This window comes from Simochromis diagramma, unplaced genomic scaffold (assembly GCF_900408965.1).
Source record: "Simochromis diagramma unplaced genomic scaffold, fSimDia1.1 OVJJ01000457.1, whole genome shotgun sequence".
Lineage (NCBI taxonomy): Eukaryota > Metazoa > Chordata > Actinopteri > Cichliformes > Cichlidae > Simochromis > Simochromis diagramma.
In genome coordinates this window covers 177,284-205,000 of record NW_024387277.1, presented here as the reverse complement: position 1 = coordinate 205,000, position 27,717 = coordinate 177,284, and the positions used below count along the sequence as shown (strand labels likewise).

Genomic DNA, 27,717 nt, shown 5'->3' with positions numbered 1-27,717 from the left:
CTGGTTTGGCAGCACTTGCACCATGTTTTTGTATGCTGACAGAAATATATTTGAGGTTGTATCAGGTTGTACACTTTCAGTGCATTGCAACTCAGTGGGTATTTTCCAGAGAATGCCAGAACTGGTATGTGCCACGCTCATGGAGTCTTAGTTTGGTCAGAAATATGCACACGAGAAGTCCACTGGAGGTCCTCTTGTATGGCTCTTACATTTATCCTCACTCAAAGGAGCAGATACCAGCGCTGCTGCACAGCTAAGCCCCGTCTGCGGCCCTGTTCGGCTCTTTTTTGTCCGATCCTTTCTCCATCGCACTCTGGCAAGAGTGGGACCAGACACACAGCAAACCTCCATGTAACGCTGGAGGTGCTTGAATACATGTGAAACATGAACAGGTTGTAGAAGCAAAACTAGACAAGAATTAGTCAGTGAGGACAGAGCGATGATCTGTGGCCACCACCTGCAAAACGAGCCAGATTTTCTTTTAGAAAATTAAAGATGACGTGCTTTAGGACCACAAAATGTGTGGACATCACATTTTGGGTTATTTAGACCGCAATACAAAATTGTGCTCTACAATGGCCTGATATCCACTAACGAGGACGTTATACCGACACTGTTCTATCGAAATTTAAAATAAATGTCCTCATATTTGGATCTCATTTTTCTCAGACACAAAAATCATGTTAAAAAAAAACAAAACAAAACAAAAAAACAAATCTGGTAATTCTTTGTTTGTACATTCATCAGGTCCCAATCAGCCCAAATAGCAAAGAGAAATTAAAAAGAAAGAGTCTTAGGAGGTTAAATATTTTTAACAAGTTTAATGACCCTTCCTGTTGGACACTATTCTTAAACTGACAGTAATGTAAACGTGTTTCGATGCATGAACGACACACGTGGAGTCAGAAATAGTTCAAACACTGCTGCCCTCTAGTGGTGAATCCTGGGACCGACTGTAAAATGAACCAAATTAAAGTTGTACAGAAGATTCATTGATGCACTTTGAATCCAGTAATGTGCATTTTTGTGTTTGGTTTTTTATGTTTCTACAGAAACAAATATTTAGGACCTTTTTGAATAGGCCATGCAAATGTGACGCGCCCATTTTCCACTGATCATTTTCCTGTTTCGACCATAAACCCGAGTGGATCGTGGCCTGTGTCCAGTGGAAAATAAATAAGAGCCCAGTCATGTGAATGCAGTCCACTCAGCTGTGTCGAACAGGCCCGAAGCCTGCTTATATAAACAATAAGTTAATTTCAGCTGTGGGAGGAGGTGGAGCATGAATGTCACTCAAATCACTGACGGCTCCTCAGCCGCGATCGCTTTACGATCTCTAATGAGCCACTGAGTCAGGAAGTGCAGCTGTGGATGAACTTGAGCTAATTAACGTTAACGAGAGGAAATACGTGACCCGAGTCGCTCGTGGAGTCCAGATTTCTGTTCAGAAATCCTCAAAGTGAAATGAGATCATTAGGTTTAAGAGAGCGTAACGATCGCCCCTCGAGCTCTGGCGCTCACACAAAACACACTTAGCTTAGTTTCAATTTGGTTTATTTAAAAATTATATAGAAACAGGAGCACTGGTGTAAACGTACATGGAACAGTACAGATACTCACAATTTAACGCAACCCTGTTCAATTTCAACCGAGACTGCAAGAAAGAAACAAACACGTTACGGCAGCACGTTACCCTCAAACACATCAGAAACACACACACGCGTGTCCAAACGCACATTCTTCATATTAACAACCAAATACTTCAAACTTTCTCTTTTTTAACATCAACTTATTAATAATAATATCAAAGAAAAGCAGTAGCATTTACAGTCAAACAGGTACTGTAGTTGGCAGAGTCTCCCTCAGTTTCTGTCTGAATAATAATAAAACAAACAATCTTTAGTTAAGTCTGTGTGGACATGTTTTTAAATCACTTTAACCTGGGATGCCAGTTCCATGAAGAACTGGAAACCAGTAACCATGACTGTAACCAGGATTTCAGAAGTTTATCTCAACTAAGACATAATCAACGCACTGTTTCTCCAAGCTAATCAAAAAATTAAGAATAATGTGATCAATTCAACAAGGTGCAGCCCTGCTCTCCTAATATGATATCACATATACTGTTACAGTGGGCGACGCTCATATTAACAATAAAACCAGTGTTTAGAAAAACCAGGGAATGTGCAAGTAACACAAGTGAGCCAAAAGCTGCCAGTTTTTCTCCTCTTGGCTCTGTATGACATCAGCGAGAGCAGGCGTGGCTTACAGCACACCGATCATACTGCTGTTCATGACAGGCAGCCAATTAGAATACAGCTGACTGAGAGGGAAAGGAGCTGAATCAGCTGGTTTCAGACAGGGGGAGGGGCTGAAAACAAGGAAGAATGATTGTGAATTATGTTACAGAGATGGGAATGAGCATGAGAGGTCCCCCTCTTTAAGTGCAGCTCACGACAGAATAACAATGTCATTGCAACCCTTCACGAGTACAATTAAAGGAAAAGACTGACATTTATCACTGAAACAAGAAAAAAGTAAACTAAATGTGGACTGGTGCGCCACAGTCTGATGTTTTTAATATTCTCAGTAAGGAACATCATGTTTAGAAGAGAAACGTTACCCTGACAGGTTATTGAAGCTGTTATTGTTGAGACCGTGTGACTCACTTTGCTTGTAAGTTGTGAGTTGGAACCTAAAAAACAAAAACTCGATCCCTACCAATCAAATAACACCTCATGTACTCCTGTGTTACAGTCATGAAATCAGCAGATAAAAAGCTGTGACACAGGAAGTGGGGACGAGCTACTGGCCAAACTGCTTAAACAGTCACAAACGGTGTAATATTGCAGTTTTGCTCATTGGTGGCTGCTTTTAACCAGTGCCACAGGCGCCCACTCCACACTTTGGTTCGCTGTTTGCTGTCTTTACAACTCAGATAATGGCTGAAAATATCAGGTACCAGGTAAGATTATTTAGAAATGAAGGTATTGTGTGAAATGCACCATGACAGTTAATGCTCCAAGTTACCTAATATTCTCTGGGATTAGCTACGATGGTCAGCTGCATAACAGTCTGGTCCCGACACAGGCGCGAACGCCTTCAGTAGCTCCGCCCAGTCAAAGCTTCTACGATGAACCGTCTTCCAGCTGCTCGTCCTGAAAAGGGTAGCTGAGAGCAGGAGGAAAGCCCTGACTGCGGGGCTGTTCGTCCAACAGCATCAGATCATCCACGTCTTTCCCTTTGTACCTCCGCCGACAGATCTTTACAGTGACTTTCCGCCCCTGAAATACTTTAAGGGCTTCTTTGGAAGCCATGGCTCTGGCAGCGGCCTCGTCGCGCCCGTATCCTGTGCCCATGAAAACAGTCTGACAGCGAATTTCACACACGTGGCCTTCCTTCTGTGTGCGTCCTGCGGGGAGGCCCGTGATGTCCTTAAGCGGCACAAACACGCACGTCAGGGTTTGCTTGCACGACTCCACGCAGCTGCGAAGGATTTCAAAATGGTCCAAGTTGGGCCCAAAGCCCCCGGCCGACACCAGCTTCCACGCCACAGCCTTGTACAGGCGGTTGAAGAAGGGCTGGTGCTCAGCTGGAGCCTGTGGAGGTGGTCCCAGCTTCTGACTCGCAGGCCGCGCCGCCGTCCTGAGCGCAGGTCTGCTGTCGAGCTCATTAGGCCCGGCCTTGGCTCTTTTCACGCAGCTGTCATCCTCAAGCTCTGCAAAAGACGACACAGCAGGCAGGAAAACGTTCAGGCACGGGACGGAAGGTTAAGAGGAAACGGGAAGCCGCAGAGGTGGGGGGGGAGAGAAACAACGGAACCTCCACAGCACGCGACCGCAGGGACTGGAGTGGGTGGAACGCCCCGCGACAGAAAACGGGGGGGAAAGCGAGGCGGAGAGAAACACTACATATCAGATGTGTGTTTCACCACACCATAAACTGCAGACTTCAGGTTTTAAACCCTCCCCCACACACACTCTTACAGACAGTATTCACCTGGTGTACTTACACCTGTTATCTCGAGCTGATGGTTGGTTACTGTGCCTGCTTTCTCAGATGCGTCACTCCCCAGAGAAGGAGCCACTCCTCCACAAGACACTTCCCCTCGCGAGGTTCCTCCCACAGGCTGGGCAGCCCTCGGTCTCACCTACAAGGTCCAGTGGCCGCTGCACATCCTCTTCACTCCTGCTGTGCTGGAGAAGTGCGTGTTTGCACCCCTTACTGCAGCTTTGATGTGTTTAGTCCCAGTGCATCCAGTCACCGTCCTCTCCTCGTGTGTGTGGTCAGGTACAATGTTGTGTTCAGGTACCTGCTGAGCGTGAGGCGGGTGCAGTCACAGCTGCAGCACTGCTGGGCTCTGCAGATGCAGAGGAAACACCTGAAGTCCAGCCAGATGGACGCTGTGAAGTGGAGGCTACGCAACCACATGGCCTTCTTGATCGACAACTTGCAGTATTATTTGCAGGTAACAATGCAGCCGAGAATTTTAAACTACCAGCGCACAAGATTATCATTTAATGACCTTTGCACGAGGTTTTAGGTGCCATCAAAGACTTTCCAGCTCAGGGTCTGAGAGATTTAACCAGTTCTCCCATATCCTACTTAAAAATTGACTGGTGGCTAAATTAAGTGACATTTCCAAGTCTGATGCAATCAGTCTCCATTCCAACTCAAGCCGATGTTAAAAACCATCATAGGAATAATAATTCAAGGAAAAAAGAATCACGTGCTGTTTGAATTATTTAAACTGCAGGTGGATGTGCTGGAGTCTCAGTTCTCTCAGCTGCTTCAGCAGATCAACTCCACCAGAGACTTCGAGAGCATCCGACTGGCCCACGATCATTTCCTCAGTAACCTGCTGGCCCAGTCCTTCATCCTCCTGAAGCCGGTATGAGACGCCAAACAAAAATGATGCTCAGCTGCTACATTTCACCCTCCTTACCTGAGGCCGCTCTGCTCACCTACTCTCACCTTCAGGTGTTTCACTGCCTCAACGAGATCCTCGAGCTGTGCCATAACTTCTGCTCTCTGGTCAGTCAGACTGTGGTTTCACTGGACGACAGGGGAACCGCTCAGCTCGATCTGCTAGTCAAGGTAGCAAATACACACCTTTTTTTTCCTCTGTCTGAAACTGTAAAGAGATTTTTGTAATGCCAACTCTGTCAAATTTCAGGGCTTCAGACGCCAGTCATCCCTCCTGTTCAAAATTCTGTCGAGCGTTAGGAACCATCAGATAAACTCTGATCTGGCTCAGCTGTTGCTGCGACTGGACTACAACAAATACTACACCCAAGCTGGAGGCACACTGGGCAGGTAGGACCAGTGTGATCGTCATCTATAGCACATGTCCAGGTGCAGAAAAATTCAACAGACGGTCATCATGTACCACGGTTAATCTAAAATATATACTTCCTGCTTTTTTTCAGTGTTTAAGAACAGCGCACAGGAAGTTATTTAACCTGCAGAAGAGACTCCCATCAGTGTTCTCCACCGGCTTCACCGAATCTTTGAACAGCCAAATTACAATGATCACTTTCACTGTAGTAATACTGAACTGAGCAGATAGTTTGGGTTTGTTTTACATGCAGAGATGATCAAACTGCTCTGAAGTTAACATGAGAAGCAAGAAAAATGAACGTCGCTGTTTTTGTAGAGCTCACTGCATCAAAAAAAGACATTTACATGTAAGAGCAAGTCTTAACTTGAGTGGAAGTAGTTCAGTGTGGCCCAAACAACCAAAGGAAAAGTCTGTTTGTTCCCTTTGTCGATGAGATCATGGAGAACAGTCTGATCTTTGTTTGATAAAACTGTAGAATTGATGTAAAAGATGAGATTGTGACATCACCTGGTTTCTGGATTTGAAATGACCACATACCATATATCTGAGCAAGCAAGGTCCTATTTGTGAAAGCAGTAGGTAGCCCTGAACAGACGGGTAAGACAGTTGTCAAAAATAAAAAAAACGAGTGCTTTTTAAACCATCAGATCTCTGTAAATGCGTGTAGCCATGGCGACACTTTGCTATGCATCTATTCTAATTGACAGATTAGCATCCTACACTGGCAGCTGCCAGTGTAGGATGCTAATCTTTATGTTTAGCTTGGCCTAAAGCACAGACATGGATTCAATGTGCAGCCTGTCATCGAACTACGCTGGATCATGGAGGCAGAGCTCACAGAAGCACTGCTGGATGTAACGTGGGTGAATCCTCCCTTTGACTCTTGTATAAACTGTAAATATTAACGGCTTGTTGCGTGTACCATTTTGTGTGGAGAAAATAAACATCAATGCATTAAAATGAAACAAGGGTCACAATTTATTATCTCATAAAAACGGACAGGATCAAGTTATATACAGCAGAAGCATGCAACAGAACTAACGCTCAACATTTAGCTTGGTCAAAGGCATTTTGCACGTGGGGTCAGATTATGAGGACGACGAGGACGAGGAATAGTCGTGGCAAAACTGAGGCTTGCAATCGAAAGCCAGGCGCTCCCCGCAGATGAGACTCTGGATGAGCCACTCCGGAGACACCAGCGGGATTTCCTGTGATGTTGCGCTTTTCTCGAGCAGCGGCGGACAGGCATGGTCTGTCACCACGAGGTCATACTTGCCAGCAGGAATGTCTAAGGATGGAGCGGGAAAGTGAACGCATTAGTTTCAGCACAGCAGCGAGACAGGGTGCATTGTTTGGACATCACTGTGTGGATCCTGTACCAGAGTCGTCTTTGTCTGCTTGGAACTGCCGGACGGAGGAGCCTCCACCCATGGTAATCAGCTGGGCCCAGAGTTCCACCGGCTTCTCAAACACCAGAAGAGCCCGCAGGCCTTTGAAGGGGCTGCAGCGAGGATGCCTGAGAGACAAACAGAAAAGATCAGAAAGAACAAAGGCTCTGTGACTTATAAACAAGAACACTTTACCAAAGTACCATCATAAAACAATGTCACAGCAGATGACATCATTGAATCAGCTGGGATTCTTACACCTCTGACCTCGTGAGGACGAGGAACAGCAGGAGAAACCAGAATTTTATCAGCACGTTTTCACACTGGTTTCCATTCTGAAGTAACATCCAGCTGTTACATTGTAGCAGACGAGACTTTTACCCCCTAATGTGCTGAAATCTGCCACTTTACTGCTCACAAGGAAAGACGTTTATTAGAAGAGCAGAGATCAGCCATGTGATCCGTTTCATTTATTATACAAATAGGTCAAATGATGAGGTGGGTGGAGCTTGATTTTGCCTTTGAGTGTCAATTCCAATAAAGATTTTTCAAAAGAAGATGGTGTTAATTTGGACCAAGTCTGAATGCAAACTGCACTGCTGGCTTCATCAGTAAACTTACAGCATTTGGTGCCCACACGTGTTGTTTGGGGTGGCTGTAGCTCAGGCGGGAGAGCAGGTCATCTACTGATCAGAAGGTTGGTGGTTCGATTCCTGGCTTCCCCTAGTCTGAATGCCAAATATCCTTGGGCACGATACTAACCCCAAATTGCTCTCTGATGCATGTGTGAATGTTAGTTAGAAAGCACTTAGAAAATGTGTGTGAATAGGTGAATGCACAAGTTGTGTAAAGTGCTCAGAAGAGTAGAAAAAGCGCTGTATAAGTACCAGTCCATTTACCATTTGGTTGTTTGTTGACTTTCATGTTCCCCCAATAAAAACAAATCTTTTGATGTGATGTGCAGCAGATGTGCTACATTTCATATGGAACCTTTTATTTTTGCACCGTACTGATAAATAAATCCCAAACATAAAGCAGCCTCTCACCACTCCACTATGGCATCGTCCAGCCCCACGCCGGCAGGCAGCAGGTAGTTCCTGTAGTTGAGCAGTTTGTTTTCTTTGCAGCAGTCTCTCACCCATATGTGCGACACACACGGCACGCCGCTGGCTAAACACAGCAGGTACTTCCTGGTACGGCAGTGCTGGTCCGCGATGAGCAGGCTCTGGTAAGCTGCCTTACACTGAAAAGGGAATCAAACACACACTCATTTACTGCACTGCATCAGACTTTAGGTGATGTTTGTAACCACGGAGAAGACAAAGTGCACATGACCAGCCACTGATATTGCTTTGGTGAATACAGCCTGGAGCTGGACAGATATGTGTAACATAAACATATCTGTGTGATCACAGGCACATGCTAGTGTTTTCATTACTTACCTGTTCTTCATTGAAGTTTGGTAGGATGAAGCCTCCGCCCGCCTGCAGCTGGGTTTCTGTGTATGACTTGTTATACGGACCCGTCTGCACATAATCTGAAGAGAAAAGCATGAAAGGAGGCAGGAAGAGCTTCAACAATTATAATTAGGGCTGGGTCCAGTGTGTAGTTAGCCAGCTGCACATACTCTCATGTTTCCAGTGGTGAATGTTCATATTAAACAAAGCCAGTTTCACATAATGAAATAAGTCTGTGCAAAACGCTCGGGATGCTCTGAACACCCACTTTCAGAGTGTTTTTCTCAGAGTGGATAATTATGTTCCCCTCATCTGTCTGTGAGGCAGCTAAGCAGAAGAAAGCTGCCTGGAGCTGCAGCTGAAACAGACGGTTTCAGACAGAGGATGAACTGAGGAGCTGCACCAAGGTCAGCATAGGACGAGGATTACTTTCAGCTGTGAACCATGTAAACCACAATCAGCCCCCTTTAATATCCCGAGATGCACCTGGCTGCACATTATATGCATTTTGTCATTGTTAGTTCATTGTAGCTTATTCGTGGTTGTTTTGATGTTCCAATACTTTTTGGAAATACACAAAAACATTACTTTGAGTGTTTGGTGTGTTAGCTACCATGAACATTTCTGCAAACCATGGAGAAAACCGTTTGTGCAGGTCATCACATTTTTTCTGATAATGTGGAGTCCTGTTCAGTTCGACAGTATTTATATTGCACCAAACGACGACAACAGTCGCCTCAATTTTCTTTATATTGTAAGATAAAGACCCCACAAAACTAGAGAGAAAACCCAAACTATCAGACACTTGGCGACATTGGGAAGGAAGAACCCTCCGCCAGCACCATGACCAGTTGGGGGTGAGGGGCACCAGCACCACATAGTGGGAAAGAGGTAATTATGGCCCAGAAATCAGCACCACAAAATGATGGGCTAAACTGGACCCAGTGGTGCTACTGGAAGAAGTTTTACTCGCTGTAGTTGAAACTGTGATTCTCCCACAGTGGGAACGAGCCCAATAAGCAAGTTTATGCACCAAATGCTTCTCAAACATGTGGAAACATATAGTGTTATTAAATGCACGATCACTGGGGAAAAGCAGTAAGAGTGAGTGTTCGTGTTCATCTGTCCAGGCACATGTATGTGATGATATCACTGCTTCATCAGTGAGCAACACTGCTGCCGCCAACAGAAAACCCTGTCGACAGCTACGTTTGGGCTTCCAGACAAATCTTTATGCAACATTAGTGTTTATGTGACATAACTGAAGGCTCAACTCTGGGCTTTGTCAAAATCAAATCTGGAGGTACTGAAGCAGAATCTGTCTCACCCTCCTCATCCTCGCTCGTGAGCTTGTTGGTCAGGCGGTCGGTCTCAGACGACGCGGTCAGCATGAAAGCGAAGCCCATAAAGAGGGACGTGTTCTGGGGCAGCGGACCGTGAGAGTCTTCCACGTCCCCAGACTGACCCGGGACATCGGTGCCACTGCCCGAGGTATTGCACACACCGACCCGCTGAGCTGAGGACGCAAACACACGCAGGACTTAGAGGTTAAAGACGGGGAACAGTGCTGCACTTTCTTTAAAGGACGAGTTCACCCAAAGCCACAATAAAGCAGTTTCTCACTTATTTTAACCATGGAGATAGTTTCTGATGTATTGTTGTGACGTGTGGAAGAGTTCCTGCCCAGAGAATAAAGCAGGAGTGTAACAGCAGCATCATTCCTGACAGCACGGGAAATAACACACCCACGGTGGGCGCACAGAGCTCAGAGAAACTGTTTCTGTGATGTGGCTGAACTCGCCTTCCCAACGTCAAACAGAACAGCTGTGCTCACATAATGCACCCGTGAAATCCACTTCCCTTCCCCTCCACCCGTGAAGAACACCACGCTAAAACTGCAAGTGGATTATTCATTACCGAGTCAGTCTCAGCAGCAGAGGACGCACACAGGCCGCAGACACAGGTCTTCATTATGCTCAGTACAAAAATGGCATATTACTGATTTCACATGAACAACAACCTGAATCAAGTCTGCATCAGGATGAATAAAACAGTTTATAACACACAATCATTAAAAGTCATCTTAAAACTGTTAAAAATCAGCTGCTAATCATCAACAGTCCATTAAAACCAGTTTGCATCGCGTTTAAAAATCACAACTTTAAAATTCAAAGTTAACTGCAATACCATAAATATATGACATTAACCCCAACAAACCACACACACACACACACACACACACACAGCCATGGTCACGGCGAGTCGGTCTTCGTACCAGCTCTGGCCCCCGCCCCCCTGCGCCCTCTCTTGGCCGGCCCCTGGTTGTCCTCGGAGGCCATCAGCTTCCTCTTGCTGGAGGTTCCCGGGGAGCGAGGGCTGTTGGAGGAGCTGCGGTTGGGAGTGTTCTGACCTCCAGGGGTTCCTCTGCGTCTCCTCTTCCCCTCAACCAAGTTATCTGAGGACAATAATAAATATCAGCAAACTGAAGGGAACACTCAGCTTGACACAGTAGCATATATTAGGTTTAAACACTGGTCTCACTATAGGTCTCAGTGTATCTGAAGAGCTGGACGACGTCTGTCTGCTGATGATGCTTTGGACACTAATATGAGCTGTAGGATGACACAGGTAGTCTTTACTCTCGGGAGCAATAACACAGGAGGAGTCTGGTGCAGGAACAGAGCTTCTGTATTAGACGACCACGCCTGCTTCCAGAGCAAATCTTTGTACGTCATCTGTCTCCTGGACAATTAACCCTGATCTCATAACTTACACAGGCAGCATAATCTTAATCATCATGTTTTGAATGGTGAACCCAAGCCTTAAATGACAGAGGGCGGAGCAAAGAGCAAACACACATGTCTGATCAGAGGATGGTGGTTTTGTTTGTTGCTGTGGGTTTTATTAAATACAGCTGCTGCAGAAAACGATCACTGTTAGGAAGGTTCAGTGTGCCGAGGAAACGCTGCTCTGGTCTCATTTTTCAGTGCAGCTGTATCAGCGGGCACGAATGAAAGGCGCCATCGAGCACTCCTGATGGCGTTCTGTACGTTCTACCATTACATTAAACCAGGGCTCTCAAAGGTGCCTTTAAGCTGAGTTCAGGATGATGCGTGAACACTCCAAACAGGCTCACAGCCCCCTGAAGCAAACCAAGCTCTTCCTAGTGTATTCTTTAGACAGAGTGCTACATGTATGCAGGACTTCTTCCCAGCTCTCTGAGCCTGCCGTTTACATACTACTGCATTTGCCTGCTGGGCCAAACACACAGACTTCCTGTAGTTACTGCCTCTAAGCATTAAAATAAGTGAGGAACCTCTAAGGCTGCATATCTGAGTAAAAAACTAAGAAGGGGACCTCGTCCTTTTATAATGACCCTGTGCTGACCCGACTGTCATCACAGAGGAACGCACGGGCCAGAAGACAGAAGAAGATGCTAACACTGGCTCCACACCATACTGTGTACTGTAACAAACACACTATAACATGCATGTTATTGGTTCCTTCTGTCTCCATCATGGATAAGAATGATTGGCTTTGAAAAGCTCTAAAAACAGTGAGAGCTGCGATCAGAGGAACAGACGCATCAGTCGAGAAGAGGATCAGAAGGAACCTGGTTAAACTCAGGCTAAACTTTCTATTGGTCTGTTTCAAAGAGTTTGACCTGTTTAAGGAGGACTGTAGGTGAAAATAAAATCCGTCTTGTCGAGGTTTAAAACAGTTAAGCACAGTCACGGGCAGAGGCGGTACCACAGCCGTGTGGGTCCATCCTCAGCTCTGCGGCTGCCTCACCCAGACTGATGTCGGAGGCCTTGGCCAGGGGAGTGGTGGGCTCGTAGGGCCCGAGGCTGTGCTGCTCCCTCAGCTTGTTTCCCTGCTCCAGCGACAGGATGACCGATGTCCTGTTGTACCACTGCCTCCGACCCTCCTTCTCCACGCTGTAAAACAGCTCCTGGCCCTCTGTTTTATGGCCCTTAACGACACCTGCACAAACACAAGAACCATCGGTCCTGCATGTTTTAGTCTTTCATGCAACAACCACAGAAACAGTCAGAGCTGATGTCACTGTTAAATCTCCTCAGTCTAAACCAGGTCGAAGAAAAGGACAAAAACCAAAATCACCACAGCGATCTTACTAAAGTACGCGCGGTCACTTCCTCACCTATACTGAAGTACTCATCTTCCAGCAGAGCAGTGACCTCCGTCTCCAGCGGGATGGGATCACACAGCAGGATATCCTTCCCGGCAACCTCACACTCGTAGCCATCGTCAAACCGCAAGCGGAATCTCCCCTCGCCGGCGTCTTTGATGATGCGACCAGAGTAGAAGTAACCATTGGATGACCACTTAGCCACCACCCGCAGGCCGATGAAGCTGCTCCCGGCTGAGCTCGCCGCCTCTGGCGAAGACCTGAGGGAGTCCGAGTGGCTGGGCAGCTCGGGGTCCGTGGGGCTGACGGGGAGCACGCGGCTGTACGGCTCATCTTCTGAGGACGACTGTGGCTGGCCCTGAGCTGTAAGTCTCTGCAGCGAGCCACCACCTCCTCCCCTTTGAGAGAGAACAGTCTCGTATAAAAGGCCTGTGTTGTCCCTATCCAAGCAGAGATGGAAGACATTCCACAGATTCACGGAATTTTAATGGAATCAGTGAATATCCTTTAGCTTTAACAGTACGCACAGTGCTGTTTTGGACCTGCTATGTCAAAATAATCCTTATTTGTTGAAACAAACCACGAGTATCTTTAAAGCAGCTTTTATCCAGCTGGAGGTTAGCAGACAAACTAGCTTTCTGTCCCGTACCTCAACTAAAGCTTACAGTCTAATCTGCTGCTGTCTGTGTGGCATGGGAGCACTTCAAGAGTATCAGCTACAAACTCTGCAAACGTGATAACACGCAGCACCCCATCTAGCCCCAGATTAACTACGCAGGGTAAATCTGCACGAGGCAGGTTCACGGTGATGCAAACCGTGGACCTGAATAAGGTTTGAGTGAGAAGAAAATGAGTAAGAAAAGGAAAAGTGTTATTAAGGTCGTGCAGCTGGCGAGGGCTCAGAGTGTTTCCTGTCCATGGTTTCTGTAAGTGCAGAGCGAGCCTCAGAGAGGACTCACCTGGACAGGGAGGAGCGGGACGGGGGTCGGCCCCTTCTAGCCCTTCCTCTGGGGGTCAGCGGGACGAAGGCCCGGGACCCCAGCGTGCTGTAGCCTCTGTTCAGTGTGACCACTGACCCTGCCCTGTGACCCCTGTGACCCCTCTGTTGATGCCCACCTCCCCTCCTTGGACTGCAGACACACAGAGGGGACGAATGGAGCCGGTCAGGTTGCACAGGCACCGATCTGGGGACACTTTGAAAAGTCACCTCACTGTCAAGTGAGAGCTGTGCAGCGACTCCAGATCTACACCTGTGACAACACAGACCTGTCGCAGGCAGGGATCAGTGAATCACTGAGAAATCAGGGTGTTAGAGTCACAGCAGGTGAAGAAGTGACACAGCATGCAACTAGTGCAGAGAGAAAGAGCAGGAAGGTTGAGGAGAAACGGTAAGAACTTTGGGACGGTGGAGGATGAGGAGTTACCTCGTGGATTTGAACCCTCTGCTCGCTGGAATGATGAAGTCTGGTCTGGTGAGGCCCGTACTGCTGCTGGTTCCCCCGGAGCTGTGCTGCAGGCTGGACGCTTTGGACGAAAGCGAGCTGATGTCCCCCAGATCACCAGAGGTCACAGAACTGCTGCCTGTGCGGCACGGAGAGATGTCGCTGTCCAAGACCTGACAGTCCACCACGGGCTCCTCGCTCTCCTGGACACGTCGGGCAGTGACACGAACACGTTAAACAGCCAAAATCCATAAATACATTTTCCTTTAAAAACAAAGAGGCCTGATAGTGAAAGAACCACGGATGTCTGCACAGGATTGCATGGCAGTCAATGCTTTCCTTCTCGTTCTGGAAGCTGCAGCTCGTGCTCATGCATACTCAGACCCATGTGATTTTTTAAGAAATGAATATTCAGCAGAAATTAAACGAACACTGTGTTTGGACAAATGATGCAGATTTTAATCACGGTGATGTTTCTCGATAAAACCACATAACTGTGATTTGCACAGCAGTGCTGCTCTCTGAACTGTGCAGAGGAGGATTGCATGAACTTACAGCCCTGACATGTTCTGACAGACAGCAAATACAAAAACACAGGCTCCAGGAATCAGACCCAGAGACAGTTACCTCGGTGACTTTGCGATCTACCTCTTTGCCGTCCTCATAATACACGTCGGTAATGATCCGAGTGACGGTGGTCCGCACTTCCTGGATGGTGCGCACGTGTCTGCGGTGAGAGGGAATGGCGGTTCTTCTAAAGGACGGGGACTCGGGTTCACCCTTTCAATACAAAAGAAATTGAAGAATGACAAATGAACGATAGAAACGCGTGGTTGATCTCTTCGTCCAAAGAGGCTCAGTGTGCGTACCCGGCCAGCTGGGGAGCGAAACCCCGCTGCATCGAAGCCGGTCTGCTGGGAGACTGTCCGCTGGCATGTCTGAGCACACAGGACAGACTGATTAATATCACAATAACATCAAATATGATGGAGACCACATTTTTATTCAACTCTGCATCACTGATCGTGAGTCGCATACCTTGCTGGGGGGTGTGGAGGTGATGGTGTTCTCAGAGGCCGGCTGGGAAACCACCTTCTGCCTGACTGTTGTGCTGCTCGGGGAGGTCGGCTCTTGAGCATCAGGCAGTCCTCTGCTGTCCTCAGGCGGCTCAGCGGGGGCGAGCGCATCCCGCAGGTCCTGCTGCGGCGCGGTCGATACATCCTGGCTGTTCGGCAGACTGTTGCATTTCGATACGGACGCCTGAGAGCTCCTCTGTGGTGAGGCGAACAGTTCCCCCCTGGAAAAGACGGTACATAACTATGGAGCATCTTACCAGTGATCAAATTACAGGTCAGCAATCCCAACGAGAACCTTTCTGCTTTTAAACATTCATGTTTAGCTTTTCTAGTGGTTAGTTAGTCCAGCAACAACCACAAAATACTTCTGTTCACTGCTTTTCACAGATTTGCTGAAAACCTGTTTGTACCAAAGGCTCCAAAAGCAGTGTCACACACCAAATCGTTACCTTTACTTTCCAAAGGTAAACACATGGCATGGACGCGTGTCTTTTCTTAATCAGTCGACTGATAACGAGTCAGAGCAGCCCTAATGTTTCCACAAAGGATCACAGCAGTGTGGCTGTTCCACTACGTTTGCAGAGAACATTCAGCACAATGACCCAACTTTGTCACACCTTACCACTCTCCATGTCCTGAGAGAATACGCACCAAGTAGAAAAAATAACCACCCAATCTCCTCTGGAAACAAAGTAGGTCTCACTGTCACATGCACACGCAGGCTCACAGCACGAAGCCTATTTCTGTCCTAACACACACTACATCAGGGGACAAATCCCAGGGTCAGACAGACATGTGAAGGACTAGATGATTTATAAAGTGGGAACAGATAGTGTCAGGATGACACAGGACAGCCAGTGTGGTGAATGCTGTCATGTGCATGTGCTAACATTAACACTGGGCAAATCACAGGCTCAAAATGCTAACAAAAGTGGGACAACACTGCTGTGAGCGTGTGGCAGGCTTTTCCCTGTGGACCTTCATGCCTGCAGTGCAAAGTCACAACATTTATCCAGACATATGAACCTGTAATGGCATTCCTTATTGACAAGCACAGTGAAAGGCTTAAACAGTGTCAATCTTTATGCATTTATCTGCCTCTGTGAGACTATGATGTGAGCTTACCTGACCAGTGTAGTGTTTCCTCCAGGCTGGCTGTCCTCCTCCACCTCCTGCTGTCGGTGCACCTGCCTGACCCGAGTGAACACCGACGGGCTGCTGGAACGTCAACAATGGAACAACAAACCTTTAAAGTTTTATCCTCACGCGCCGTAGCTCAAAGAAAACGATTTCTTTAACATAGTAAGCAAACCAACATGCTTGATATCCAGTCACTGCACTGCACACTACCTGCATGCTTACAGTCTAGCAAATGAGTATGTACAGTACATGCAGTAAGACACTTAAATCTACCCATGCATATATCCATTACACCAGGGGTGTCCAACTCCAGGCTGGAGGGCCAGTGTCCAGCAGGTTTTAGATCTCACCCTGGGTCAACACACCTGAACCCAATGAGTTCAGTACCAGGCCTCTGGAGAGCATCAAGTCATGTTGAGGAGGTCATTTAGCCATTTAAATCAGCTGTGTTGGATCAAGGACACATCTACAACCTGCAGGGCCCTCGAGGCCTGGAGTTCAACACCTGTGCCTTACACTGACAGACTTTAGCCAACCTTAAGAAAACCTCATTAATGTTACTTTTGCATCCCAGCTTTAAGGAAAGTGAGCTTCAGCAGCCCCACTAGTTCAGAGACTCATCACTCATGAAGAAAGCAAGACAACGACGGAACGGAGGCTGGTCGGAACCAGGCTGTTGGAGCTGAACGCTCCTCACCCGTTTCCTAGCCAACCTCGAATAAACAGCCTTTTATTCTGAGAATACAAGCAGCACCCATTGTAAAAAAAACCTATGGTCACAAAAGGTTGAAACACTGTGCGTGTGTGTGTGTCTTCCTGCCACACAATATATGCTTACAACTGTGTAACCACATTTCCTGGTTATCTAAAGGTCATCTCCCCACACCCGTATACGGCTTAACTCTAATGGTTCACCATATGCAAGCATAGGCGAGCCCCTAAATGACCGGGGGTGGACATCCCTCAGAAGATAAGGAAACCAGAATGTCACGTGGAATGTGCCTGCAGTTAAACAGCTAATTACCTCCCACAGCATCACAGATGTGTCGGGGAGGAGCAGAAGAATATCTAACCATGCAGTTTAAGGCACGGTTTCCAAATTTAAGTACAACAATGGCAACATTTAACAATTTGAATCCAACATAAAGTTTTGGTGCATACTTTTAACAAAGTACTAAGTTAAAAATGTTATTTAGAGTTCAATCAATACGACGTGAGCACCTCAAAACCTCAAACTACACTGGGAGATGACACAGAGACAGCATGCACAAGTGGATTAGACTGAAATGAGAAGAAGACGACAAATGAAAGAATTTAATTAACGTGCTGAGAGAGCGCCAGCTTACCTGGTTACAGCCTGGGAAATGGTCGTAACCTTGGTGACAGATCCATCCTCTTCTGGTGGCGTCGGCTCTGGGGAAAGAAATGCATCGCTGAGCGTGCGGCAGCGAGACACTTTTTCACAAACAGCGTGGAAGGAGTTCTTACTCTGCAGGCTGAAACGCTCCGAGCTGCCCTCCTCAACGGGCGTCACCAGCTTCATCCTCAAGCTCAGCTTCCCGTCACCTTTGTCAGCTGCGTCACCGCCACTTCCACCCAAAACGATATCGCTGCTGGCCATCACCACGTCTGCAGAGACATCACCCACTGCATCCGACTTTTCAGAAAAAGAGCTGATCTCTGAAGGAGGGAAAAAAATAATATTACTAGGACCGTGTTATGTTCTTTGGCTTTTGGTGAACCGGTGTGGTGCCACTCACCGATGGGAGTGCTGTGTCTCAGCGTCTGCTTCAGCTGGTTGATCAGCGGTGGCGTGGCGCCGACAACAGGTCCAATCAAGTCTCCTTCTTTAGGAAGGGTGAAGTGGAATGAAATGTCTGTAGCAGAAACACACGAGTGGAATCAGGTTAAAGACAAAGATAAAGTAATTCAACCTTTATAAGAGGCCTTTCAGTTCTTTCTAACAGACACTACTGGGTTTTGGGTTTTTACTCTTTGGACACTATGTGGACACGACTCTCTGCTTACTCTGCAGAAAACACATCTTCAGAACGCTCACCTCCCGAGCTGTCGCTCAAGCTCTTTTCTTTGAGGGCCTCTGGTTCACAGCCCGCCCTCTCCGTCTGGGACAGCCTATCGGGAGCCGAGTGCGCCTCTTTCTCCTGAGTCTGGGATTCATGGCCATTGGTAGAGACTGACACTTGGCCTGTGATTGGTTGAGAACTGTGAGTCTTTGATTGTGACGCCACCTCTTTCTCACTGTCTGTTACACAGAGGATGCTGTCCTCTGCCTTGTCCTCAATCTCCTCGTCCATGGGTTCAGGAGACAACAGCTGGCTCTGGGAGAGAACCAGACCCATTCCCGAGGTACCCTCGGCGTTCTCCACCTCCATCGCCACCTCCTGATCCTCCTCTTCACCTCGTTCGTGCATTGTGTTTTTGTCTGCCTGGCTGTTGCACCCCACCTCAGGCTGTGGCGACGACGATTCCACAAAGGGACTTTTTACAGTTCCTCCTGACACATCTGCATCCACAGCAGATGTTTGAGAAATCATAGACTGTGAAGGCAGGCTGCAGGGCGTAGTGTCTGAGGGAGTCTCCTGCACACAGCTTTTACCTGTCAGATCAGCAGAATCAAACTTTGGCTGCGAGCAAGACACCATGTCAGCACAGCCAGCATCTTTGCTGTCAGCCTTCACATCGTTTACATTCACATTTTGTACATTCAGAGAAACTGCTGATTTCTGGGCCAGATCGGTCGCTTCAGTCTCAGCACATTCAACGTGGCGCTTCGGTGATTCAGCAGAGGACAACACTTTGGAGCCGGCGGCGGCTTGTGACTCCGACGGGACGGCTTTACTCTCCTCTCTCTGATCGTGACACGAAATCACAGAGTCGCTGGTGTCGACGGCAAGCGGCTCCTCCAGTTCCTCTATCTGAGTGGCTTGACTGTCCTCCTCAGAGGTGAGCTGATGACAGCTGCTGTTCTCTGTGTTCACAGAGAGCTGCAAAGGCAAGGTGAAGGGAGCCGACTCAAGATGCTGAGACTCTGTCTCACAAGGCAACGACGCTGACTTTTCATGCGTCTGTGCATCCTGGCTCTGCGTCGGAACAAATACGTCCTAGAAACACAGAAAATCATCAGAGCTGCAGCTAAACGACACGTTTATTCACACACTGCATTAAGTCTGTTTAACTATTCATTTTCTACGCATGCACCAACGCATTCACCAACGTTTCAAAGTTAGTCTGCATTACTGTGCAAAACTTTTGAGTCACCCTTTATTTTTTTATATTTTACCAGAAAAACTGGGAAGACATTTATCGACACGCGTGCAAACGTAGCACATATGAGGGAAGAAGAGCTTTTGCTTTATTTTACCAACACAGCCTCAGCTCTCTTAGGCATTCCTGCTTTTTCTAAGCAGTCTTCAACACTACTTCTCCAGGTCTCTTTGGACATTGGCCGGGTTTGTTCTGTTTTCTGTCAAAGTGATCCCACACTGTGGTGAACTGTGGACTGGCAGTGTGCCTGGCTACACTGAAAAACCTGAAGCCACTGTCAGTCAGATGCTTTCCATGTTCATAATTCCACCTGGTTTGACAAAATCCCTGAAACGCAGCCTCAAACCACGTCAGAGCCTCCACCCTGTTCTACAGGTGGCTGTAGACACTCACTGCACACCCTCGCTACACATTTACATTCATTTGAACCAGAAATTGTGCATTCGTCACTTTCCTGATTTTCAGCCCAGCCTCTGTGTAACTTGGCGTATCTCAGCCTTCCACTGAGACCGTTCCTGACGAGGCTTCACTGATCAGCCGGTGGTTTCTAATACAGAGTCACACGTGTCTCTTAGGTCCTGCGTCAGGCATCTTAAAACATGACTTTCAGATGTTCATCTGCTGCCGATAGTCTCAGACCTGCTGTCTCTTTTGTCCAGTTTCCTCAGATTATTTTTGGTGCACATCACGCTGGGACATGAAACTTGAAACAGAGTGTTATCATTGGTATTCTTCATAGGCTCAACAAAAGAAAATGATGGGAACACATTATGTGTTTCTGTGACAGACTTCTAATAACCAAGTGCCAAAAGATACATTAGACAACACTGGCTCACCCGTTAAGTTAGGAGCCTTTTATGCTTGAATTAATCATAGGTTAATGTTATGAACTAAAATGAGTGAAGGGAAGGAAAAAACAAAAAACAACAAAAAAAAGAAAAAAAAACAGCAAATGTCCAAAGAAACCTTTGGACCTTTAGAACGTCTGGAAAACTGTCCAAAGCTACAAGAAGCCGTCTGCTTGAAAGAACAAGATATACAAAACCCAGATGACTCAAGACTTTTGCACAGTTATAAACCAGAGATTCAGCCTTTAAACTGGACGTTGCATGATGCGACTGAGAGGACATACTGCTCATCTGACACAGAAGCAAACTCTACCTGCTGCTCAAACTCTCTTTACGAGGGGCAGCCAATCAGACGAAAGCTGTTTACCACGTCTCCCTTCATTTCTGAGAGTGAAAGGAGGAGCGGCACAAAGACCCGGTGTAACAACCAGCAGCAGTCCTACACTGAAAGTAACGGTTCTCCTCCTCAGAGGAACAACTACAGTCAACATGGTTTTCTTTATAAGGGCACAAACAAAGTTGGTGCTGAAACCAATGAACTCTTCAACCAGCTGGTCAGCTGACCTACAGCCGACCACAACATCATCTGCTGATCTTTGCATTTTTTATTGATTAGACAGGTCAAACGGTCTTTGTCACTGGGCCTAGCACTCTATCCTCTGACAATTTAATACATCACATATATAATCCATATTTTCTACTGGGAACATTTTAAATAGGCTGCTGAAAGTAAAGAGTGAAGGACATACATGAGAGAACTCGGGCTGGGACGGTACAGAGAGAGTTCGCTCTAAAGCAAAACCAGGGGAACTTTGGGATATGGGAGTAGATGCAGATGGTTGTGGCTTGGGGGCAGCCTCGGTTTCCATTGGCTCGTCTTTTTCTCCTGCTCCCCTGTCATCCGGAGGCAGTGACGTATCCATTTGTGAATCAGCACCTGACAATGCAAAGGGACGTTAGCTTTATCCACCAGCTGATTCCATGTCTGAACCCAAACTGAGATAATAAAGCAGATCTACCATTTTCATCCTCTAGTTCGGTTGGTGAGCTGGGAACTATTAAAGGGGTATGGCTAAAGTTGTCTGGGGTGGGGGCGACATAATCAACAGAGCTCCTAGAAGGGAGAGAAAAAAGGACATCAGCTCATTTTTCAGGGATTTATTGTGTGTGAATGATGCAAGAGCAGCACGCCGCTTACTGGGACAGACTCTCCTGCACCAGTGTTCCCTGTCCCGATAGATGCAGCAGCTGTAGGGTGTGGGCGGGTGTGGAGGTGGGGTGACCCTGCTGCTCCGGCTCAGACACTGTACTGTCCACTGCAGCACCTGAAAGCAAAGAAGCAGTTTGAGTAATTTCAGATCATTTTCTGTTTGTACGAGAGAAACAAACCAGGACTGTTACTCACAGTGAAGGAAGCACAAACTGGGCTCCACACCTCTACTTTCAACAACTTCTCATACAGCGAGTTATTTTTTTCACAGTTATTCTGATTTAAACACATACACGGGCTTATATGGGCCTGTCTACTAAGCCTCGCCCTATGTTAGGAGCACACCAGCGTAGCTGTAAGGGCTTAGAGATCGCTGAAGACAACTAGAGCAAAGGAGGCTTTGCCATTCAGGGCCATGCTCACTGTGCCAACACGTTCCATGTGTTTGTGATTATTTGTGATTTAACAAAAAAACAAACAACCACGTCAGGTGACACCTTGTCCACGATGATTTCCCTGTAAACTCATTTTTACGCTACGTTCAACATCTGTTGGTTAGCTCGTCACTAACTTAACAGCAAAATGTAAGCAGGGCAAATCATTTAGGTAAATAACTGAGTTATTGTGTCTCTTCCTCACAGTGAGGAACTTTCAAACACTCGTCCCTCCAACAACCCCTGGGTTACTATGTGTGAGGCAGTCAAAGAGCATACAGTCATGTTTGGGTGTGGAAGGCGTGGAGTGAGATGAGAATGAACAAATAAGCAAAATACAACAGGAACCAAGACCCTTTTTTATAGTTAATGATTAAAAAATATTAAACTAAAAAAAGACCTGCATTTTTAAATAATTTAAATTACAAGGCTGACACAGTACACCTCTGCCAAAATGTGTTTTTCAGTTATCCACAGCCCACCTGTTACAGAAATGAGATCTGAAAGGTTTGTCCAAATAGCGCTGACTGCCAGACGGCAACCTTCCAAAAAAAACGCCACAACTCACACTTAAGGCCAACATTTCTGATGTGACAGTTTGTCAGTGTGGTCTTAGACAATATGAAGGTGATGGGCTTAAAAAGACAACATGTGTAATCCTTCGAGTGCTACATGAATGTACCTGTCTTGTCAGCATCGAACAGATCGTCCTGTGAGGACAGGATCTCACAGTCCTGCTGGTCCTGCTCAGCAGAGTCCTGCAGGTTCTGAGAGTGCAGCAGAACCTGGACACTCAGCTGCCTGCCTGACTGACCCAAAGACTCTGATGAGCTGCTGGAGCTCACCTCAGACCTGGAGAAGAAAAGAAATTTCAGTGCAAAGCCAAAACACAAACATCTAATGAATGCAGACTTTGAATGGTCACATGGAGCTGCACCTCAACGCTTTGCTGTCCTGACTTTCTGAAGTCCTGGAACTGATGTTCTGCTCTGCTGGGTATGAAGAGAACATTGATTATTTTGTTTAACTTCATGGAGTCACTGGGAATGCTCTGATCGGAACAAGTAAAAACGTAATTATACCCAACACCCCTCATTCTGCATCCAGAGATCAGGAACGCATTTCTGTTGCAACCATAGACTGTATATAAAGGATGGCAGCACACAAGGCAACATCAATCACCATGTTTGTGAATCCTGTGTCCAAGGCTCAACATAAGCATTTTGATCTCTGCTGTGTTGCTTATTTGAAAGCAGAAGTAGGGCTGTTTGTTTCGACCAATAACCATCATAATGTGTTTGTTCAATAACTGCAATTTCCACTATTTATGATTATTTAAAATCAAAATCAAAAAAGGGGTGACCATGGTGAGGAATGAAAGAGTCATCTGGACTTGATGCTGTTGACTGTAAAGCCCTTTTAGCAAGGGCAACCATCAGCTCCTGCTGGCCCAAAGTCTTCACCGTGGGATGCACGATGGTGTCAGGTGGGGTAAGGAGACGCACAGCAGGGGCCGAGGGAGCAATAAACAGCAAACAGCTGATCAACAGCAGAGTGACGTGTCACTGAAACCAGACCAGTTGGGCCACTAATGATCTTTCTACAGGTGCAATCAGTGAAATCTTTCACAACTTTTTCAACACAAGTCTTGTTGACTAACGACTGTGTGTCATCGTAGATACTGCTGAACTAAATCATGTGTGTATTTATGTTGAAGACGTGCAAATCGACTGGTTGTGCTTGATTTACCACAACACAAAAACAAGCATTTAGTAACAAAAAGTGAAAAAAGGACCCATTATCTTGTTTCCACTGGAAGCCAAAGTCATGACATCAAAATTTAAACAAAGGCCCAGCGAGATCTAAAGTTGTAAGCTAGTACATAAGGTGGCCAGCTTTGTTAGCAAATCACCTGTCCATGTATGAATCACAGTGAAATAGATGCCTGCTAATGAGTGCTATGAAGTGCTAATAAAATAGTATTTCACTCCTCCTTGGAGACACAGCTATCATTATTTTGTCAGATCATTTCATTAAAAGTGCAAAAAACAGCAAACAAACAACAACAGCACAAACACGGTCATGAACCTTAGTTATGCTGGTCGCATTAGCAGCCCAGCAGACAGATGTTAGTTGCAGCTGTTTGAAAAGCACAGCAGCTCTGCCTCCATGTTTTGCCTGTCAGAGGTACGACACGAATACGATGTAAACCAGAGCGTCACTGCCCCGACGCAGAGTGACAAGCAGCTGAATGCAATCCTTTATTAATGTGGATAATGACAGTGTAATACAGACACGTGGATAAAAGTCCTTATACCCAATTTGTTGCATTTGTCTCGGTCTTCCTCCTGACTGTTCACAGCTTCCCCACACAGATCCTGAGTCTGAGAAAGCTCAAGAAAACCAAACTGAGAAGCTTCCCCTGAAACACAACACAACCCGTAGCAGTTACTTCCAAGCACGACATCAAACAGACTGGCAGATGCTTTTGGAACTTAATGTGTTGGAAAAATGCGTACCTTCAGACTGAATACAGTGTGTAGTAGAATCAGCACCAGAATCCATGTCAGCGTCCTCTGGTACACACCTGAAAAATAAAGTGAAACCTTCCATTGCCATCTGACCCTGACCACAATCAAACTGCAAAAGTGGACAAATCAAACACACTTTTTGTTGTTTGGAGGAGCGCAGATATTTAAAACTTGACTGTCCTCCTGGAACACTGAACTGGGGTTGGCTGCAGCAAGACCGTCTAAGAAAGAAGCAAAAGCACTGTTTTATCTTCATTCAGGACAAGAAACACTTAACTATCTCCCACTACACTGGAAAACACTTACCAGGCTCAGCCTGGCTGTTGCTCTCTGATTGGCTGCCGGTCTGAGAGCACCTGCTTCCTATTGGTGAAGATATTAATTCCTAGAAGAGGGAAGGTTGTAATGTAAATGACAGAAGTTGTCTTTTTTATACATTTTCAACTTTTAACGTGCAACATTTGTTTTGGGTTTAAACTAATTCAAAGCTGCACAACAACTACTAACCGACAGTGGTTTACTGTTACAGATGCCTGAGTGTTGTATCTCACATGAACTGTGCTTCAGTGTTTCCCTGAAGGTTTAGTGCTTTAGAGCGTGAAGGAGAGATCGCCTGCCAGCAGGTCTGAACAGAAAGCCAGCACAGGCCTCTGTGTGACGAGTTTACTCTTTACATCTGAGTCCTCTCGACAGCTCAGATGTGAGTGTGAGTCAGTTTGCTTGTAACAGATTACCAGCCTCTGGCTCTGCCAGTATGTCCAAAGTGTAGCCTGCATTTTACCCAGTTTTTCAAAGTGAGCCTGACTGATTAATGGGCGGATGGATAGCTGAGGAAATGAACTGGACCGTCTGTGGTCGAGTTGAGTGCAACGTCCGTGAAAAAGCCACTCGTCTTACCATTTTACTCAAGTATAAATCTGTGCTTATTGTTCTTTATCTGCTCAAGTAATCAGTAACTGCATTACAGAGAGGAGAGCTACTGAATGAGATCTTCTCCTTACCAGTACCGGGCTGCGAGCGGTGGGCTGTAGACTGGACAGGCGACGGGCCAGCAGAGCTCGGTAGCTGCTCTCGGGGTCGTCTTCTAAAGCGACACTGTCCGGCTGGGAGTCCTCTACTATCAAACACGGGTTGTCTGGCTGAGGCAGGCTGGAGTCCAGTTCACTTCCACCGGGATCCATGGGGTCAGGCCGAGGGCAGGAGACGGGCTGCTGTTAGCTAGCCGAGCCGTTGTGAAACAACAGAGGTGTCGCCATGTGAGTCCCTACAACCGGCTATCTGAGGTAGTCGCTGCTAGCTAAATAAAAGGCTAGCAGCTAACGCTCCGCCCAAAAACAAAAGGGTGCCGCTTCCAACGCAACAGCAAGTATGCCCGAGAGGACCTTAACCATGCCCCCAGTGACACAGGGTACATTTACATGTAAGCCAGCAAGGCCATTACGTTTTGGTTCGCGTGTGTATTTAGCAGCTTCTTTACATTTTCTTTGGAAGGACGAACATGGACACGCCCATATTTCGCTTCCTCGCGGTAAAATTGCTAGAAGTAATTTCATTGGTTTAGCTGCGATAACGACGTCACACGACTGGTTCGACGGTAGCAGGCTGGCTATAATGGATAGCATGTGTGGTACACATTCACTGTATCATTGTATTGATGTTAATATAGCTATAATTACAGTTTCTATGTGTACCGTATGTATTGGATTTTAAGGACTCTACGTAACACGGTGGAGTTTCACAGCCTGTGGTGATAAATCGTATCAAAGACAGAAATATGGGACACCAGGTCCCGCACTGGGATCTCGGAGACCTTCATGGGTCCTTGTGGGGTTTTCAGGAAGAGATATGGGTTCACTTTTTTACTGTAATTCCCCTCAAGAGTTTGTGTGCACAGATTATATGTTACCTGACATCCTGGATACAGTATAGTCTGTGTTTTCTGTATTTTGGCAAACAAGGGTTTTCAGAAAAGGGGAACCCTGAAACCAAACCTGGGGGCATGGTTCAATAGCCTACACGTGCATCTCGGGCACTGCAGGCCTGGGCAGTAATCGTAAAAGAAACGAGGCCCTGTGATCACATGATGATTCTGGGTGATTAAAACTGCAATGAAGCCCAGGTTTATACAACACGCTTTGTAATGAGCTTTTAATCTTGTGCTGCGTGCTTGCAGGTTTGAAGATTAATATTAAGTGACTTTGTCATATGACAGCTCCAGTTTCCATGGAGACACCACATTACCAGTAACACCGCAGTCTATGCTAATGTAGATCACGGTTTGGCAGAGGAAGTACAAAGGACCAATAATGCGCTCCTATGAAGGTGGGGTGCACGGCGACCTTTAAAACCAAACTAAATGATATCCACACCATGTTCAAGAGTCAAGAAGACCCTCCACTGCAGTCATCACAACCATGAAAGGCCAACAGTTAGACATTAGAAGGGTGCTTTGGATATCAGATGATCCTGTGAGTGATTTTATACCGATATGACAGCACGAGACTAACGAAGCAGGATGAGGTCACTTTAAGCCACTGCGCGCTCCAAGTTCATTCATTTTTACTCCAGCAGGCTGGAATCGTCTCTGCAGACTGGTTTTTGTTCTTATCTTTGTGCAGCCTGTTCGCGTTTGATCTCACCCTCTACTCGCAGTGATCTATTCTGCTCAGCTTAAGCCGTGTGTGTGTGTGATGCCAGACAGAAGAGATGGGCCCTGGTCCTCTGATACAGGGAAACAGCAGCAGCATGGATACTGACCGGCATTTCAATATGGAGACATGTGGCTGGCAACAATGCAATAATGAAGCCCAGATTGTGCCAGATAGCTCGCGGTGCTTCTATTCGCGGTAACAAAAGATGAGGAGGTGTGATCTTCACCCCTAGCTGGATGGATGCTGCTGGGCATCAGCTTCCTGCAGCCAACCTTACGACTGACACCGCAAAGTTCAGCGTCACGTCGTCATTTCTGCAGGTCGGCCTGACACCCACATTAAGAAATGCGCAGGCACTGCCCAAAATGTCTAATGTGAGCCACCTCTGCTGGAGCCCGACAGACACACACGCACAGACACGCCGTGGACGCATATAACGCTTCGCCCTGACAGCCCCATCACTATCTGCGCCCGCTTCTTTACCGCAGTGCTAAGAGAAACAAAAAAAGAGCTTTACCTTTCGAGATCAATATGTCTGCTCCTGGGCTTCCCAGTTTCTCTCACCGTCCCGTTGCTTGCAATAATAACGCGTCCAGCATCGCTCAGTTCCTCCTTACCTCTGTTTTGCTGAGAGTCGGGGTGTGGGATATACACGCATGGCACGTAAAGATGCAAGGGCATTTTTTAATGTGGATTTCGCTTGAGTCAAACGCGGCACCGATTAGACTAATTTAGAAAGATAAAAGTATTTTTTACCCTCATAA

The 27,717-nt window shown here is 46.7% G+C and overlaps 2 protein-coding genes across 7 annotated transcripts in view; one reads left to right on the top strand and one right to left on the bottom strand.

The window, feature by feature from the left end:
- tubgcp4 (tubulin, gamma complex associated protein 4) overlaps positions 1-6,306 on the top strand; it is a 13,976-nt gene extending 7,670 nt beyond the window's left edge. Inside the window, exons 3-8 of the mRNA XM_040002780.1 lie at positions 4,060-4,204; positions 4,291-4,468; positions 4,757-4,891; positions 4,981-5,097; positions 5,177-5,316; positions 5,430-6,306. Of these exons, the coding sequence (XP_039858714.1) occupies positions 4,060-4,204; positions 4,291-4,468; positions 4,757-4,891; positions 4,981-5,097; positions 5,177-5,316; positions 5,430-5,436 (722 nt within the window). The 3' untranslated portion in view covers positions 5,437-6,306. The remainder of the gene's footprint in view (positions 1-4,059; positions 4,205-4,290; positions 4,469-4,756; positions 4,892-4,980; positions 5,098-5,176; positions 5,317-5,429) is intronic.
- Positions 6,296-27,717, bottom strand: tp53bp1 (tumor protein p53 binding protein, 1). Of its 6 annotated transcripts, XM_040002784.1 has the most exons (29): positions 27,471-27,717; positions 25,304-25,520; positions 24,609-24,687; positions 24,439-24,523; positions 24,291-24,358; positions 24,089-24,193; positions 22,709-22,763; positions 22,454-22,623; positions 21,326-21,452; positions 21,147-21,241; positions 20,877-21,064; positions 18,054-19,116; positions 17,755-17,871; positions 17,483-17,674; positions 17,341-17,407; positions 15,980-16,072; positions 14,817-15,075; positions 14,648-14,716; positions 14,406-14,558; positions 13,761-13,981; positions 13,296-13,466; positions 12,349-12,734; positions 11,979-12,170; positions 10,462-10,641; positions 9,514-9,702; positions 8,172-8,266; positions 7,776-7,972; positions 6,721-6,857; positions 6,296-6,629 (listed from the first exon to the last, which is right to left on the bottom strand). In XM_040002784.1, the coding sequence occupies exons 2-29, from the start codon at positions 25,481-25,483 to the stop codon at positions 6,430-6,432; spliced, it is 5,133 nt and encodes a 1,710-aa protein (XP_039858718.1). In that variant the 5' UTR covers positions 25,484-25,520; positions 27,471-27,717; the 3' UTR covers positions 6,296-6,429. The 6 variants fall into 6 exon arrangements, with proteins under 6 accessions (XP_039858718.1, XP_039858722.1, XP_039858721.1 ...); XM_040002788.1 differs by lacking the exon at positions 27,471-27,717 and having other exon boundaries at positions 14,427-14,558; positions 25,304-26,644; XM_040002787.1 differs by lacking the exon at positions 27,471-27,717 and having other exon boundaries at positions 15,980-16,069; positions 25,304-26,644.